The sequence below is a fragment of the Erythrolamprus reginae genome, chromosome Z (assembly GCF_031021105.1).
Source record: "Erythrolamprus reginae isolate rEryReg1 chromosome Z, rEryReg1.hap1, whole genome shotgun sequence".
Classification (NCBI taxonomy): domain Eukaryota; kingdom Metazoa; phylum Chordata; class Lepidosauria; order Squamata; family Dipsadidae; genus Erythrolamprus; species Erythrolamprus reginae.
Window position 1 is genome coordinate 85,709,297 of NC_091963.1, and position 16,240 is coordinate 85,725,536.

A 16,240-nucleotide genomic window follows, 5' to 3' on the forward strand; every position below is an offset into this window, starting at 1 on the left:
TGGTGCTTCTGTCCTCCACGAATATACCAAGACCATCATACCTGTACCCGTGAAAATCTACGAAAACACACACACACACACACACACACACACACACACACACACACACATATATATGTATCACATGTTTTTTGCTGAAATTTTAAAATTAAGGGAGACTAGGATGGCACCATTTCGTCCTTGTTCTGGCCTCATCAGCTAGCCATACCCTTACTGGGATTTGATCCGGCAGCTTCAAAAAACATGTGATACATACAGAATATAGTTGTCGGCTATGAATAAATGAACTGCCTTGAAATGGCCCTGGTTGGGCCTAGAGGCAAAAAGGAGCTGTGACGTTCCTTCAATATACCAGGGTAATCCGACATAAAAAACATATATATACATATATAATATATATAGTTTAATTAATAGTTTAATTTAATATATAATGACGATAATTCAATAAATAAGCAGATTACCCAACAAAGCTAATCTATTTCATTATTGGAAATTCAGGTTTTTAATATAATTTCCTTTCTGTATTCCTTCATACCTAATCCTATGAGAGGGTGATGCTCCACTAAGGCCCAGCTGTTGTCATCCACACAATGACTTTTGTAAACGAGTAACTGGCAGAGGTCCCGGGCTGTTGTATCTGCTAAGATCTCAACTACCTTGCAAGTCCCATCTTCACTAAAAACTTTTATATCCTGCAATACAAAAAAAATATATGATACACTTTATTGATAGCAACACTATATTCCCAAAAACATTAAAAGAACACCCCCCCCAAATATTATACAAAATTGATATTGGGCATATCATGGGGTTTGATAATGAACTTATACAAACCGTGATGCAATGAAATGCTGCCTCCTAGGCACTGTTCAGATTAAGTCTATTTGAATAATTTATCTAATTTTGGGGCCATAGGAAGGAAAGTTATAAATCACACAAATTACATACAATGTATCTTTGCATCTTTTCTAGAACATCAACAGAAAAATGAGTCCTTACAACTATGTTAATATGAATATTAAATGTTAATATAAATATTAAATCTTAATACTAGGAATTCAAACAATTGGCAGAGATAGAGAGGTGGCAAGATGAATCACATATTCTCCACTTCAACCCCCCCCCCCCTGAGTGTTTTAACTCAAAAACATGAAATTAAAAAAATCAATCAAAACACAACTCTCTTGATTAGTATTAAGTCTGTCTAATTTGGAACTGAATTTAAACACTAATTATGCTTCTTCCATGCTCATATCACAAAATCCCATCCTTTCTTGCCACTAAATATACTAATAATTGACAAGAATAAAAATAAAATAAAAATAGATGTATAATCTTTAATCATTAAAATGACGCTGTAGTTTTCTGGCAACCTTGAATGTCCATTAACATAATTCCCATTACCAATTACTATTGTCTTAATCAATAATAATAGTATTAACCAGCATTCCCCGTAAGCTGCGCACGTGAGCACGCGCTCGCGCCACAAAATACCCCCCCGCACACCCTTTTTCACGGGCGCATGCTCCCCATCCCCCTGCCAGCCCATGGGGGGGGGGCGGGGAGGTGCCGGCAGTAGAAGGGAAGGGAGCCACGGCCGCCCCTGCCTCCCCATGGTGCCTCCGGCCCCCTCGGCCTTTCAGTGCTGCCCCCTACCCGCCCGATCCGCCCCCTCTGCTCCTCCGCCGCCTCCTGCCTTGGGGCGCGGCTCCTCCCGCACCAGGAACGCATGCCCTGCTCGTCTAACAGTCCCTTTGCCGAGAGCACTTTCGTCCCGGGCTCTCAGCAAGGGGGTTGCAGGAGAGGCGGGGTAGGCGTTCTCACAGCGGAGGCCGGCAAAGGTGATATTCAATGTCGGGGGTGCACGGGCAGTTGCGCGCGCTCCCTATCCCCCTGTCAGCCTGCTAGGAACATTCAAAATAAGAAAAACCTTCACCGGCGAAGGCTTTTCTTATTTTGAATTTTCCGGGTGGGCTCGCAGGGGGATGGAGAGCACGCGCAACCGCCCGTGTGCCCCCGACATTGAATATCACCTTCGCCAGCCTCTGCTGTGAGAAGAACAGAGAGAGAATGAGAGAGAGTGAGAGCAACAGACAGCAAGATAGAAAGTGAGAGAGAGAGAGAGAAAGGGGGGAGAGAAAGAGATAGCAAGAGAGAGAGAACAAGAGAGAGAAAGCAAGAGAGAAAGAAAACAAGAGGGAGAAAGTGAGAAAAAGAGAGAGAGAGCAAGAGATGAGAGAGGAAGGAAGAGAGTGAGAGAGAGGAAGAAAGCAAGAGACAGAGAGAAGAGTGGAAGGAAGAGATAGAGAGAAATGTTAGAAAAAAGGGGAGAAAAAAAGAGAAATGAGAAAATGATTGAGGCAGAGAATGACAGGAAAGAGAGAGAAACAGAGAGAGAAGTGACTCTTGATTTAAAGCATATGGTAAAAGCACTTAAATAATAACAGAGGGAAAAACCCCCAGCCCTCACCTGTTTTTATTAATAGTTATGTTTTTGGTTTTGCTGGTTGATTTAGTTTTAATAGTAATGAATTTTGGTTTTTTTAAATTATTAATTTCTTTTAATAAAAAAGGGATTTATTTATTTATTTATTTATTTATTTATTTATTTATTTATTTATTTATTTATTTATTTATTTATTTATATGCCGCCCAGTCCCAAGGGGACTGCCGCTTAGACACTATACTTTTCCGCCCACACTGAAAAAAAATTAGAGGGAACATTGGTATTAACCCTGCAAAAAGTATCCCATTCACAAGTTTAACCTTAGGTTAAGATTTAATACAGATTTAATCCTGTGTTAACTTTATATTCTGAATTGGGGAAGGAGAGAGGAAAAGAAAGCATTTTACCTCACCAGTATGCACAAAGCATAAGAGAACAAGAAGGCATTTTAAAATATAGATTTCTTATTCAGAAAGATTGTTCTCTGCCTCTTCCAGCCTTTTGAAATCCCAAGTTCAAGCAACTCAGGTTATTTCAGTGTCAGCAAGTCCTGGTGCTGTGGGCACCATTTTCTGGAGGAAGCAGAACTTCCCTCAAAGGGTTACACATAATCTTTTAGGTAATGAATCAAACCACACTGTATAGACCAAACCTAGTCCTTTTTGTGACTGATGTAATCATTTCCACAGAACTCGCAGACATCCAAATTATGATCCCGGGAAGAATGTTCTTCCTTTATGACCACCTATATTCATTTTAAAAAAGAATAGCATCCAGCCCAGAAATCATTCACCAGGATCACTGAAAAGCCAAACTCTGCAGCCCAAACCTGACTGACTCCTTTGAACTGCTGGTCTGTTTGCCAAATCCCTTTCCATTCTCCACTTTGGAGAAGCAGCTGATGTCATTTTTTTGCAAGTTAAGCCCTTGAACTTCTCCAAAGCTTTTAATGCTACTAATTCATTCATTCATTCATTCATTCATTCATTCATTCATTCATTCATTCATTCATTCATTCATTCATTCATTTTGTCAAACAATTATAGAGTGGTAATTTGTACAAATAAAACATTAGATAAGTAATGATAAAAAGTAACAAAAGAAGACAATAGGGATGGTAGGCACAGTGGTGCGCTTATGCACGCCCCTTACAGAACTGTTAGAAAAGGGGAGAGGTCAACTCTAGATAGTCTAAGGCTAAAGGTTTTGGGATTAGGAGAAGAAACCACAGAATCAGGTAGTGCATTCCAGGCGTTGATTACTGTTACTATTTCTTCTCCACCCTTCCACACACAACAGGCAGGAGGATCGTTCCCTCCCTCTCTGCTTCTCTGAAGTTTAACAAAGGGAGGAACTATCATAAATTCAAAAGCTTTATCTGTATGTTCTTGTATTATGCTATATATTTAAGAAAGGGATTTCAAGGTATCATATTAATGTAATACCAATTCTCCGCTCATTTTTGAATCACAGCATGGAAAAGCATGATTAGGGAGGAGTTAAAATTTAAATATGAAGAGAGAGAACTGGGAGAGCCAATGGTAACAAGGTCAGCCAATGACTAGGCATAGCAACTAAGACAGCCAATAGTAGTTAAACACTTCTGAGTCTGTGCAGATAATGGAAACTGAAAAACTAAAGGTTAGGGTTTTTTGCTCAGTCCACTCTGCACTCTCTGCTCACACTGTAATATCCTGTTCTCTCTGCACTCTGCTGAAATGAAACTGTTCTCTGTTGTCTGTAACTGCTTGAAGAACTCTGCTTATACTACTGTAAATTCATCTGTTACTATGTTTATAAAGAAGTACTGTATATGAATCCAGCACACAGTCATCTGTTTGCACTTCAGGTTTTGATTTTTGCAACAATAAATAGTATCAAAGAAGAGATCATCAGTTCAGAACCCTAAACTACATCATAAAAAGACCCAGAGGGAGAAATGGAGGCTAATCTTCAATGTCATTTTCCAGATTAACATCTCATCCCATCCAGCAATATATAAGCCTCTCTCCTTACCAGTTCCTACTCATTCATTCATTCATTGGATTTATATGCCACCCCTCAACCCTTTACATGATTGAGGATTCAGACATAAAGCATATGTGAGTAAAATGATTGAGTGGTGCACCATGGAATTATACATGAATATGTGGCAGAAACAAATGCATACAGGAAAAAAGGGGTGATGGGGATATCCTTGACCTCTGTTAATTTTTTCTGCTTATATGAGACAGTCATTTATCCCAACTTTTGTGGCAGTTCAGTGTAGTGGTTAAAGCACCAAGCTACACAGCAGGGAAATATGAGTTCAAATCTCTCCTTAATCATGAAAATCAGTCACTGTCTCTCAGGATGGTTGTGAGAAAAATAGAAGAAAGGTGTTAGATAAGATAGGTAACTGTATGTCATTGATAGATAGTTAGATAGATAGATAGATAGATAGATAGATAGATAGATAGATAGATAGATAGATAGATAGATAGATAGATAGATGTCAAGGCTGTGAGTAAAGGTAATAACATTGATGTGGTGGTGCATCTTGGCACAAATGATTTGTCCCAGAGAAATGTCAATGTAGTGAAAAGAGATTTTCAATGTCTAAGTGTGGAGCTGGGTAAAATAACAGATTCAGTGACTTTCTCAGAGGTGTTACCGGTTTGTGGTCAAGAGGATAAAACAACGTGTATCAGAGAGTTTAATGTGTGGTTAAGGCAGTGGTGTAAAGCTGAAGGTTTTGGCTATGTAAGTCATGATGTCAGTAGGTGGTCTAATAGGGAGTTGTTTAAGAGGGATGGTTTGCATCCATCATACAGAGGTACCCAGGTACTCGGTGAGGAATTCAGAACTTTTTTGGACAGGCATTTAAACTAGGTAAAGGGGACAGAGATGTAACTGATGTGGGTGATTTCTGTCCCAGACCAATGAGGATAAAGCAGTTTTTGGAAGCTTATGAAAAGGGAGCTGCAAATAAAATAGAAGTAGTTGTTGATGATAAGGGGCAAACTAATAATGAAAATAATGTTCTTCGGGTAATGTGCACGAATGCTTGAAGCTTGAGCAACAAGCTCTGTGAATTAATGGCCATAATATCTAGAGATAATTTGGACCTGGTTGCCATATCTGAGACATGGTTTAAGGATTCTAATGAATGGGAAATACCAGGATATACACTGTATAGGAAGGATAGAATAGAGAGAAGGGGAGGTGGAGTAGCCATTTATATTAAAGAAAGTCTAAAAACAACACTAATTCAAAATACATGTCAAGATCTAGAGACTCTCTGGATTTGCATGCAAAATAAAGAAGGTTCTGTCATTAGAATTGGGGTGATCTATAGGCCTCCAGGGCAATCCGAGGAATATGACAACAAGATGGTGGATGAAATTACCCAAATGGCAGTAAAGGGAGATATTGTGGTTATGGGTGATTTCAACATGCCTGATGTTGACTGGAATATCCCCAGTGCCCTTACATGCAAAAGTAAGAATATAGTAGAGGCCTTTACAGGAGCAGCTCTGGCACAGCTGGTTAAGACACCAACTAGAGGGGAGAATATTCTAGATTTAGTTTTTACGAATGGGAATTGGGTTTCAGATGTCAAGGTGGGAGAAAATTTAGGTTGCAGCGACCATCTATGTTTGTGGTTTGATGTAAAAACGCATTGTGAGCAATCCTATAATGCAACCAAAGTATTGGATTTCAGAAAAACAAATTTTAATGCAATGGGGGAATATTTAGATAATGAATTAAAGGGGTGGGATAAAATGGCAGGAGTGAGCACCCAGTGGACTGTACTAAAAAAGGCCATCTTAAAAGCCACTGGACTGTATGTAAGACAAATAACTAAAGGTAAAAGGAAGAAGAAACCGCTATGGTTTAGCAATGATGTAAGGGCTATAGTCAATGAAAAAAAGGCTGCCTATAGGAGGTATAAAGAGTCTGGAAGTATAGCTGATAGGGAGGTGTATAAAATGAGACAGAAGGAGGCGAAACAGATAATATATGCTGCTAAAGCCTCAAAAGAGGAAGAAATTGCCAAATCTCTAAAGAAGGGGGATAAAACCTTCTTCAGATATATTAGTGATAAGAAGAAGAAAAACTGCGGCATCACGAAGCTTAGTACCGGGAATAATACATGCATTAATGGGAATAAGGAGATCGCTGACCATTTCAATAGCTACTTCTGTTCAGTTTTCTCAAAAGACACCTTACAAAATAAAACTATAGAGGGATATAGCATTGCTTCCAGCTGTACGGATTCAGCTCCAGTGATCTTAGAAGCCGATGTCTTAGAAGAACTTGAACGATTAAAGATAAATAAGGCAATGGGTCCAGATGGCATCCACCCCAGAGTTTTTAAAGAACTCAGATCTGTCATTGCTACCCCCCTGACTGATTTGTTTAACCAATCCTTGTTAACAGATGTTCCTGAGGATTGGAGAATGGCCAGTGTTGTGCCTATCCACAAGAAGGGCAGTAGAGAAGAAGCTGGTAACTACAGGCCAGTTAGCTTGACATCAGTTGTAGTTAAAATGATGGAGACTCTACTCAAAAAGAGGATAAATCAGCACCTAAAAAACAATAACTTATTGGACCCAAATCAGCATGGCTTTACTGAAGGCAAATCATGTCAGACTAATCTCATTGATTTCTTTGACTATGTCACAAAGGTGTTGGATGAAGGTGGTGCCGTGGATATTGCCTACCTGGACTTCAGCAAAGCCTTTGATACGGTTCCACATAAAGAGCTGATAGATAAATTAGTGAAGATTGGACTTAATCCCTGGATAGTTCAATGGATTTGCAGCTGGCTGAAGCGTAGACATCAGAGAGTTATTGTTAATGGCGAGTATTCTGAGCAGAGTCAGGTTACAAGCGGTGTGCCACAAGGGTCTGTTCTGGGTCTTATTCTTTTTAATATGTTTGTGAGTGACATAGGGGAAGGTTTGGTAGGGAAGGTTTGCCTATTTGCCGATGACTCTAAAGTGTGCAATAGGGTTGATATTCCTGGAGGTGTCTGTAATATGGTAAATGATTTAGCTTTACTAGATAAATGGTCAAAGCAATGGAAACTGCAGTTTAATGTTTCCAAATGTAAAATAATGCACTTGGGGAAAAGGAATCCTCAATCTGAGTATTGTATTGGCAGTTCTGTGTTAGCAAATACTTCAAAAGAAAAGGATTTAGGGGTAGTGATTTCTGACAGTCTCAAAATGGGTGAACAGTGCAGTCAGGCAGTAGGGAAAGCAAGTAGGATGCTTGGCTGCATAGCTAGAGGTATAACAAGCAGGAAGAGGGAGATTATGATCCCGCTATATAGAATGCTGGTGAGACCACATTTGGAATACTGTGTTCAGTTCTGGAGACCTCACCTACAAAAAGATATTGACAAAATTGAACGGGTCCAAAGACGGGCTACAAGAATGGTGGAAGGTCTTAAGCATAAAACATATCAGGAAAGACTTAATGAACTCCATCTGTATAGTCTGGAGGACAGAAGGAAAAGGGGGGACATGATCGAAACATTTAAATATATTAAAGGGTTAAATAAGGTCCAGGAGGGAAGTGTTTTTAATAGGAAAGTGAACACAAGAACAAGGGAACACAATCTGAAGTTAGTTGGGGGTAAGATCAAAAGCAACATGAGAAAATATTATTTTACTGAAAGAGTAGTAGATCCTTGGAACAAACTTCCAGCAGACATGGTAGATAAATCCACAGTAACTGAATTTAAACATGCCTGGGATAAACATATATCCATCCTAAGATAAAATACAGAAAATAGTATAAGGGCAGACTAGATGGACCATGAGGTCTTTTTCTGCCGTCAGACTTCTATGTTTCTATGTTTCTATGATAGATAGATAGATAGATAGATAGATAGATAGATAGATAGATAGATAGATAGATAGATAGAGAGAGAGAGAGAGAGAGACAGACAGACAGACAGACAGACAGACAGCAGACAGATAGAATCTACATGTTAGGAATTTACAAGTGAACAGACATTCATAATTCTCATCATGGGAAAGCTTAGGTTTATTGCAGGAAAAGAAGGACTATAAAGAAAGAAATGTGAAGCATCCAGATTTTATTTCAAAAAACCATGGAGTTTCTTGCAACATATAGGTTATTAATGAAAGACCCATTTAAACAAGTTAGAATCTGTTTTAAAAGCAATTGCATTTGTTCCAAATGATAACCTTTAAAACCTATCCAGGTATATAGGACGGAAGTAGAAAACCCACAGCTCATCAGAGCATATTTTCACTACAGGGAGACAAGGAATTTTTGACTAAATTAATCTCAACCAGAAACTAACATTAAATAAATATGAGATAGTTTTCTTCATCCTTTTAGTAACAACAATTTTGAACTAATTATGGCATTAGACAAAAGGTAATACTACTTCTTTTCAGCAGTTTAACATCCACCGTTATTTGCTATAAAGACACAAGTACAGTTATCTGTCTTGTATGGATAGAAGTTCCCAGACCCTAATTCAGTGATCGCTAACCTTTTTGTCATGTGTGCCCACCCACCATGCCTCATTTTGGGCCAAGAAGGCCACCTGCACCAACCTGAAAGCTAAAACAGGGCTCTGGGGTGCCGTGTGAGTACCCCTGTGCATGTGCTAACTCCCAGGCATGCATACGCATGTCTCCCATATGCACCTTGTTAATACACACATACATCTACTGAATGCACCTCACTCCCTGCATATACACAGCAGAGACCTGAAGACCAGCTGGCCAGTGGGAGACTAACACGCATGCGTGGTGGAGCTGGGCTAGGGCAACGGCTGCTGTGTCCACAGAAAGGGCTCTGTGTGCCACCTGTGGAACACGTGCCATAGATTCACCATCACATCCCTAATCTATAAATCATTGCCAACAAATCAAGCAATCTCTGGAAATATTGTAAAGTTCTTCCACCCTAATTACAATTTGTTTAATAACATATCAGAATTATGCACACAAGAGTAAACAGGTGTTTTTCTGTTCCTAATATAAATACAGTGGGACCTCATGATACGAACTTAATTGGTTCCAGGAGGAGGTTCGTAAGGTGAAAAGTTCGTAAGATGAAACAATGTTTCCCATAGGAATCAATGTAAAAGCAAATAATGCGTGCAAATCCTTCAGGAAAATCCCAAACTTTAGAAGGGAGGCGAACAAAGGGCAGGGAGGGGCAGCTAAAGGGGGCGGGTGGAAGAAGCAAGGCTAGGCTAAAGGGTGAGTGGGAAGGAAGAAAGGCAAAAGACACCCTTTCAGTGCCTTTGCAAGCAAGTTGTTTTCTGCAAAATCTTTCCTCCTCCAAGCCGCCCCTCCCTTTTCTTTCTTCAAAAGACACCCTTTCAGTGCCTTTGCAAGCACGTTGTTCTCTGCAAAATCTTTCCTCCTCCAAGCCGTCCCTCCCTTTTCTTTCTACAAAAAAGGGGGGGGAAGAAACCCCTTCATCCCAGCAGCAGCTGCTTGGGTTCATAAGGTGAAAATAGTTCGGAAGAAGAGGGAAAAAAATCTTAAACATCGTATCTTGAAAAGTTTGTTAGAAGAGGCGTTCGTAAGATGAGGTACCACTGTATAGCAAAATACAGTTATTATACAATTAAATTATGTATTTATTTTTCTTTGTCTACAATATTCCAATTTTCCCTTCTGCTAGATCTTTAATGATGAACCTATGGCACGCCATATCTGAGGGCACATGAGGTATTGCCCTATGTCAGCTTCAACTGTGTGTGTTGGCCAGCTGATTTTCGGACTTCCAGAGAGTGGGGAAACTATTTTTGCCCTCCTTGGACTCCAGAGTCTGTGGATGGTGAAAAATGGACCCAACGGGCCTACCAGGAGTTCATTTCTGAACTTCCAGTAGGCCTGTTAAGCCTATTTTTTCCATATGCAGGTTCCTGAGATTTTCGTGAAGTCTGGGGAGGGTGAAAATGTCCCAATGGGCCTACCAGAAGTTTGGAGACTTCCGTGAGGCCTGCACGCATGCAGAGGGGAGCAGCGAGGGGAGTGTTTTGAATGCATGCACGTGGGGAAGTGCCTTGCATTATGGGTGTGGGCACAAACAGCCTTTTGGCACAGGAGCAAAAAAAAAATTTGCCATCACTATACTAGATATTTCTAAAAAGAGGATAAATCAGCACCTAAAATCCAATAACTTATTGGACCCAAATCAGCATGGCTTTACAGAGGGCAAATCATGTCAGACTAATCTCATTGATTTCTTTGACTAGGTCAGAAAGGTGCTAGATGAAGTTGGTGCTGTGGATATTGCCTATCTGGACTTCAGCAAAACCTTTGATACGGTTCCACATAAAGAGCTGATAAATAAATTAGTGAAGAGTGGACTTTTTTTTATAAATAGTCTTTATTAAATATACAATTAAAAAGGAAGATAAAGGGAAGGAAAAAATAATCATGACAAAATGGAAAAAACAATGACAGTACAAGCGGAATAGTAAGGAAAAAAGGTACAGCTTCCATAGTGGTGAATAATAACTACATAATAAAAGTATGAAAAGAAAAGGGTACTTTAAGGCTTTTTTCATTATATTCATAGAGTTGATTCTTAGTAATCAATTATATCGATTTAAACTCTGTTTAAATCTTATAAAGTCAATAATCAATTTTTTTTGGTTCAGTCTTAAAGATATCACATTTTTAGAAATTTTTAACGAGGAACGCATAAGAGGAAATGGGAAAAGAAGGGAGAAAAGGCAGAAGATAGAAAGAGAAGGTGGGGAAGCAAGGAGAGAGAAAAAGAGACTGAGAGTGGTAGAAAAAGACAGTAATGTAGGATAGATAGAGGGTGAGGGGAAAAAAGAAGAAAAGAAAAAACCAGCGAAAGGCTGGTGCATCATTATCATACGACATTGAGTTCGTATTTATCTTTAGTATATTATTCCCTTTCTTAGAGTAGTTGTGGAATTCTATTGATTAATTTTAGGGTTGTAAGTGTGAGTTATTCCAATTTTACATATGAGTTGTATCTTATACCTTGTATTAATTTGGGTATCTCTTAAGGATTTATCATTCAATAATAACTTATTTTGTTGGGTTGTTTTCTTTTTGAATTATTGGAGCGAATTTTTTTTCTCTTAGCCATTCGTACCATTTGCCCCAGACTTGGTAAAAGATCGTATCATCTCGATTTTGTAATTCCATGCTCAATTTAGACATCTCAGCGTAGTTCATTATTTTAATTAGAAGGTTTAGAATCATAGGTGTTTGTTCCTGTTTCCAATATTGGGCATAAAAATTCTCGCTGCGGAAAGGATTTGAATTATAATATAGTAGTCATCTTTATTAATCTTTTGTCTTATTATTCCTAAGAGGAACAGTTCTGTCTTTAGGGGTATATTTATAGAAGTAATCTGCTCTATTACTTTTTTTTATTTTTAACCAATAAACTTTGCTATTTCACATGTCCACCACATATGGTAGTATGTGCCAATTTTTTCATTGCACTTCCAGCATTTTGGAGATATATTTGGATATATTTTAGCAAGTCTTGCTGGTGTTAAGTGCCATCTATAGAACATTTTATATTGGTTTTCTTTCTGAGTAGTGGCAATTGTATATTTATAGTTTTTTGTCCATATTCTTTCCCATTCGTTAAGGTAAATATTATACCCAAAAGTTTGACCCCAGGCAATCATCATTGTTTTAACTGTTTCTTCTATAGTATATTGCTGTAAGAGAATATTATATATATATTAGATATTATTTTCTTTTTTAGACCAAAAAGAATCTTATCTAATATAATATTTTTTTGGAATCCAAGGTTTTTTTTGTGTTTAATACAAATATTATGTAATTGGATATTGATACCAGTCTAAGTTGAAGCCAATCTCTGCAAGGGTTTGTTTAGGTATTAAGAGGTCATTTGAGTCGAGTACTTGTTCACAAATTATTATCTTATTTGTGGGAAGAAGATTAGGATAAGTAAATACTTCAATTGGTGAAATCCATTTTGGAGTATCTAAGTAATAATTCTTCTTAATAAATTGCCACACATGAATTAGCGCATTACGAATATAATGTTACTTAATATAAGGGGCTATTCTATGCATTTCCGTTAGTAAGATAGCGTGCCATCCTATAAGAAGGTCATAGCCTTCTAGTGCTAATAGCCTTCTATTTTTCAGCAATATCCATTCCCTAATTAGATTTAGCATTGAGGTTTTATAGTACAGCTCCATATTAGGGAGTCCAAATCCTCCTCTTTAATTTTTATCCTTGCCTTCTTATTTGCCCAGATAAATTTGCGGAACATTTTATGTAGTGACTCAAAAAAGGTTTTATTTAGTTTTGTTGGGGCAGTTTGGAATAAATATAAGTATCTTGGGAGTATATTTGATTTAATTGTGGCTGTCCTTCCCATTAAAGAGAGAGGAAGTTTTGTCCATTTTTCCAAGTCTTTGTCTACGTCTTTTGTGAGTTTGTCATAATTGTCTTTTTAAATTGTTGCACAATTTGCTGTAATCCATAGGCCTAAATATTTAGTTTTCTCTGTGGATTTGAGTTTTGATAGTTCTTCCAGTTTAGTTATTTGAATATGAGACACATTTTTAATTATCATTTTAGTTTTTTTTACACTAATATTTAATCCAGTCACAGTACCAAATCTCTCAATTTCTTTGATAAAGTGTGTAATTGTTTTTAATTGATCCTGTAATATGAGCACCATGTCGTCAGCGAAAGCCTGAACTTTAAAACATTCTTGTTTTATTTTGAGATCTCGTATTTGTTTATTTGCTCTTATATTATTTAACAGAGTTTCTAAAGCCAAAATAAAAAGTAGTGGAGCTAGTGGACAACCTTGTCTGACACCTTTACCAATACAGTGGTACCTCAAGATACGAACCCCTCATCTTACGAACAACTCGTGATACGAACCCGGGGTTCAGAAAAATTTTGCCTCTTCTTACAAACTTTTTTCGAGTTACGAACCGGCGTTCGGAGACTGCTGGGAAGCCGCGCGGCTGTTTTAAAAGGTAACAGCTGGGCGGCGGGGTTTCCCAGAAGCCTCCCGAACGCCGGTTCGTAACTCGAACAAAGTTCGTAAGAAGAGGCAAAATTTTGCTGAACCCCGGGTTCGGTTCGGGAGGTTGCTGGGAAGCCCCCCAGGCCGGCTGCGACCTTTTAAAACACCCGCGCCACTTCGCAGCTGTCTCCCGAAGCCGAACGCGGAAGTTCGGCTTTAGCGTTCGGCTTCAGGAGACAGCTGCGAAGCGGCGCGGGTGTTTTAAAAGGTCGCAGCCGGCCTGGGGGGCTTGCCAGCACCCCCCGAACCCCGAACCTGGGTTCGGGGTGGTGGTGGCAAGCCCCCCAGGCCGGCTGCGACCTTTTAAGACACCCGCGCCGCTTCGCAGCTGTCTCCCGAAGCCGAACGCGGAAGTTCGGCTTTAGTGTTCGGCTTCAGGAGACAGCTGCGAAGCGGCGCGGGTGTTTTAAAAGGTCGCAGCCGGCCTGGGGGGCTTGCCAGCACCCCCCGAACCCCCCCAGGCTGGCTGCGACCTTTTAAAACACCCGCGCCACTTCGCAGCTGTCTCCCGAAGCCGAACGCGGAAGTTCGGCTTTAGCGTTCGGCTTCAGGAGACAGCAGCGAAGCGGGGCAGGTGTTTTAAAAGGTCGCAGCCGGCCTGGGGGGCTTGACAGCACCCCCCAACCCCGAACCCGGAAGTTCGGGGTTCGGGAGGTTGCTGGGAAGTCCCTCAGCCTGGCTGTGAAATGCCGCTCATAGCAGCTGCTACGAGCGGCATTTCACTTTCTCTCCCAGGCAAAAAGATTCCGGCATTCTGGGATGATGGGGCCGGACTTCCCAGGCGGAAGGCATGCCCCTCTCCCCGGCATCTTTTTGCCTGGGAGGGAAGGTGAAATGCCGCTCGTAGCAGCTGCTATGAGCGGCATTTCACTTTATCTCCCAGGCAAAAAGTTGCCGGCATTCTGGGATGATGGGGCCAGACTTCCCAGGCGGAAGGCGTGCCCCTCTCCCCAGCATCTTTTTGCCTGGGAGGGAAGGTGAAATGCCGCTCGTAGCAGCTGCTACGAGCGGCATTTCACTTTATCTCCCAGGCAAAAAGATGCCGGCATTCTGGGATGATGGGGCCGGACTTCCCAGGCGGAAGGCGTGCCCCTCTCCCCGGCATCTTTTTGCCTGGGAGGGAAGGTGAAATGCCGCTCGTAGCAGCTGCTACAAGCGGCATTTCACTTTCTCTCCCAGGCAAAAAGTTGCCGGCATTCTGGGATGATGCGGCCGGACTTCCCAGGCGGAAGGCGTGCCCCTCTCCCCGGCATCTTTTTGCCTGGGAGGGAAGGTGAAATGCTGCTCGTAGCAGCTGCTAGAGCCGCCGGCATTTCACCTTCCCTCCCAGGCAAAAAGAAGCCGCGCTGCTGCTCCAGTCGCCCGGTCCTCTCCTGCCTCCCGCGCCGATGTTCCCCACTGCGTCGGGGGCTGCCAGCCCTGAATCGGACGCACCCTCGCTGCTACCGCTGCCGCCGCACCCACTGCCTGCCCCATTCTCGCTGGAGGTCTAGCCGGAGCCGGAGCCAGGTCCGCTCGGCCGCGCCTCCTCGCCCGCCGCCCAGCCGCCCAGGATGCTGACCTGCTACCTCGCGGCGCGCCCGCCGCCAGCCCGATCCTGCGCCTCCTGCTTTCCCCCCCCAGCCAAAAATACAAAGGCGGTCTGCCGCTCCCACGGAGCAATGGGAAGCTGAAGCCGCCGGCGGTTTCAGCCTCCCTTTGCTCCACGCTGCTCCGCCCTGCCTGTCTTTGTGTTTTTGGCTGGGAAGGGGAGCAGGAGGACCTTCCTGACTCCCTCCCCCCAGCACTTCACCCAGGACAACAGGCAGGGCGAAGCAGCATGGGGCAAAGGGAGGCTCAAGCCTCCTTTGGTGGTGGCGGCCGGCTTCCCGGTTTCTGAGTTTTGGGCTTGCACGCATTAATTGCTTTTCCATTGATTCCTATGGGAAACAATGTTTCATCTTACGAACTTTTCACCTTACGAACCTTTTCCCGGCACCAATTAAGTTCGTATCTTGAGGTACCACTGTATATATCTTATCTGTGATATCATTAACTAGTATTTTCGCTGTCGGAGTGGTATATAAGGCTCTAATTAGGTTGACAAAGTGATTACCAAAATTCATAATTTCCAATTGTGAGATAAGAAATTGCCAGTGTAAACTATCAAAAGCCTTATAAAGATCCACAAATATGAATGCAGCGGGCTTATCAATATTTTTGTTATAATATTCTATGGAGTCAAGTATAATTCTGGTGTTCATTCCAATGTTCCTTGTTGGGAGGAAACCGTTTTGATCTGCGTGTATAATAATATTTAAAATCCTTTTTACTCTGTCAGCGATAATTGTAGCAAAGATTTTATAATCTGAGTTTAGTAGGGATATCGGATGATAAATCTGTATATGGGACCTATTTTTCTCATCTTTCGGTACAAATGTTATATAAGCTTCGTTCCATATATCGGGGATTAGGGCTTCCTCTAGTACTTCACTAAATAGTTTAAGAAGTATGGGTTTCAAATTTTCTGATGTTTTTTTTATATAATTCAGGGGATGCCATCTGGACCAGGAGTTTTATTATTTTTTTGATTGGCAATTGTTTTGTCTAATTCAAAAGCCATTATTTTTTAATTCAAAAGTTCTTCGTGTTCTTTCTTTATTTTGGTTAAGTCTGATTGTTGTAATAAATCTAAAATCAAGTGTTCATCTATATCTTCCTTCTTATATAAGTTGCCAAAGAACATTTCAATTATTTGTT

At 40.9% G+C, this 16,240-nt stretch overlaps 1 protein-coding gene across 8 annotated transcripts in view; it reads right to left on the reverse strand.

Annotated features, from left to right (window-relative positions):
* The window catches only part of GRB10 (growth factor receptor bound protein 10), a 450,157-nt gene that overhangs the window by 124,904 nt on the left and 309,013 nt on the right, over positions 1 to 16,240 (reverse strand). For all 8 annotated transcript variants that reach the window (XM_070727755.1, XM_070727759.1, XM_070727754.1 and 5 more), the window contains one exon: positions 536 to 692. In XM_070727755.1, coding sequence (XP_070583856.1) covers positions 536 to 692 — 157 coding nt within the window. The remainder of the gene's footprint in view (positions 1 to 535; positions 693 to 16,240) is intronic.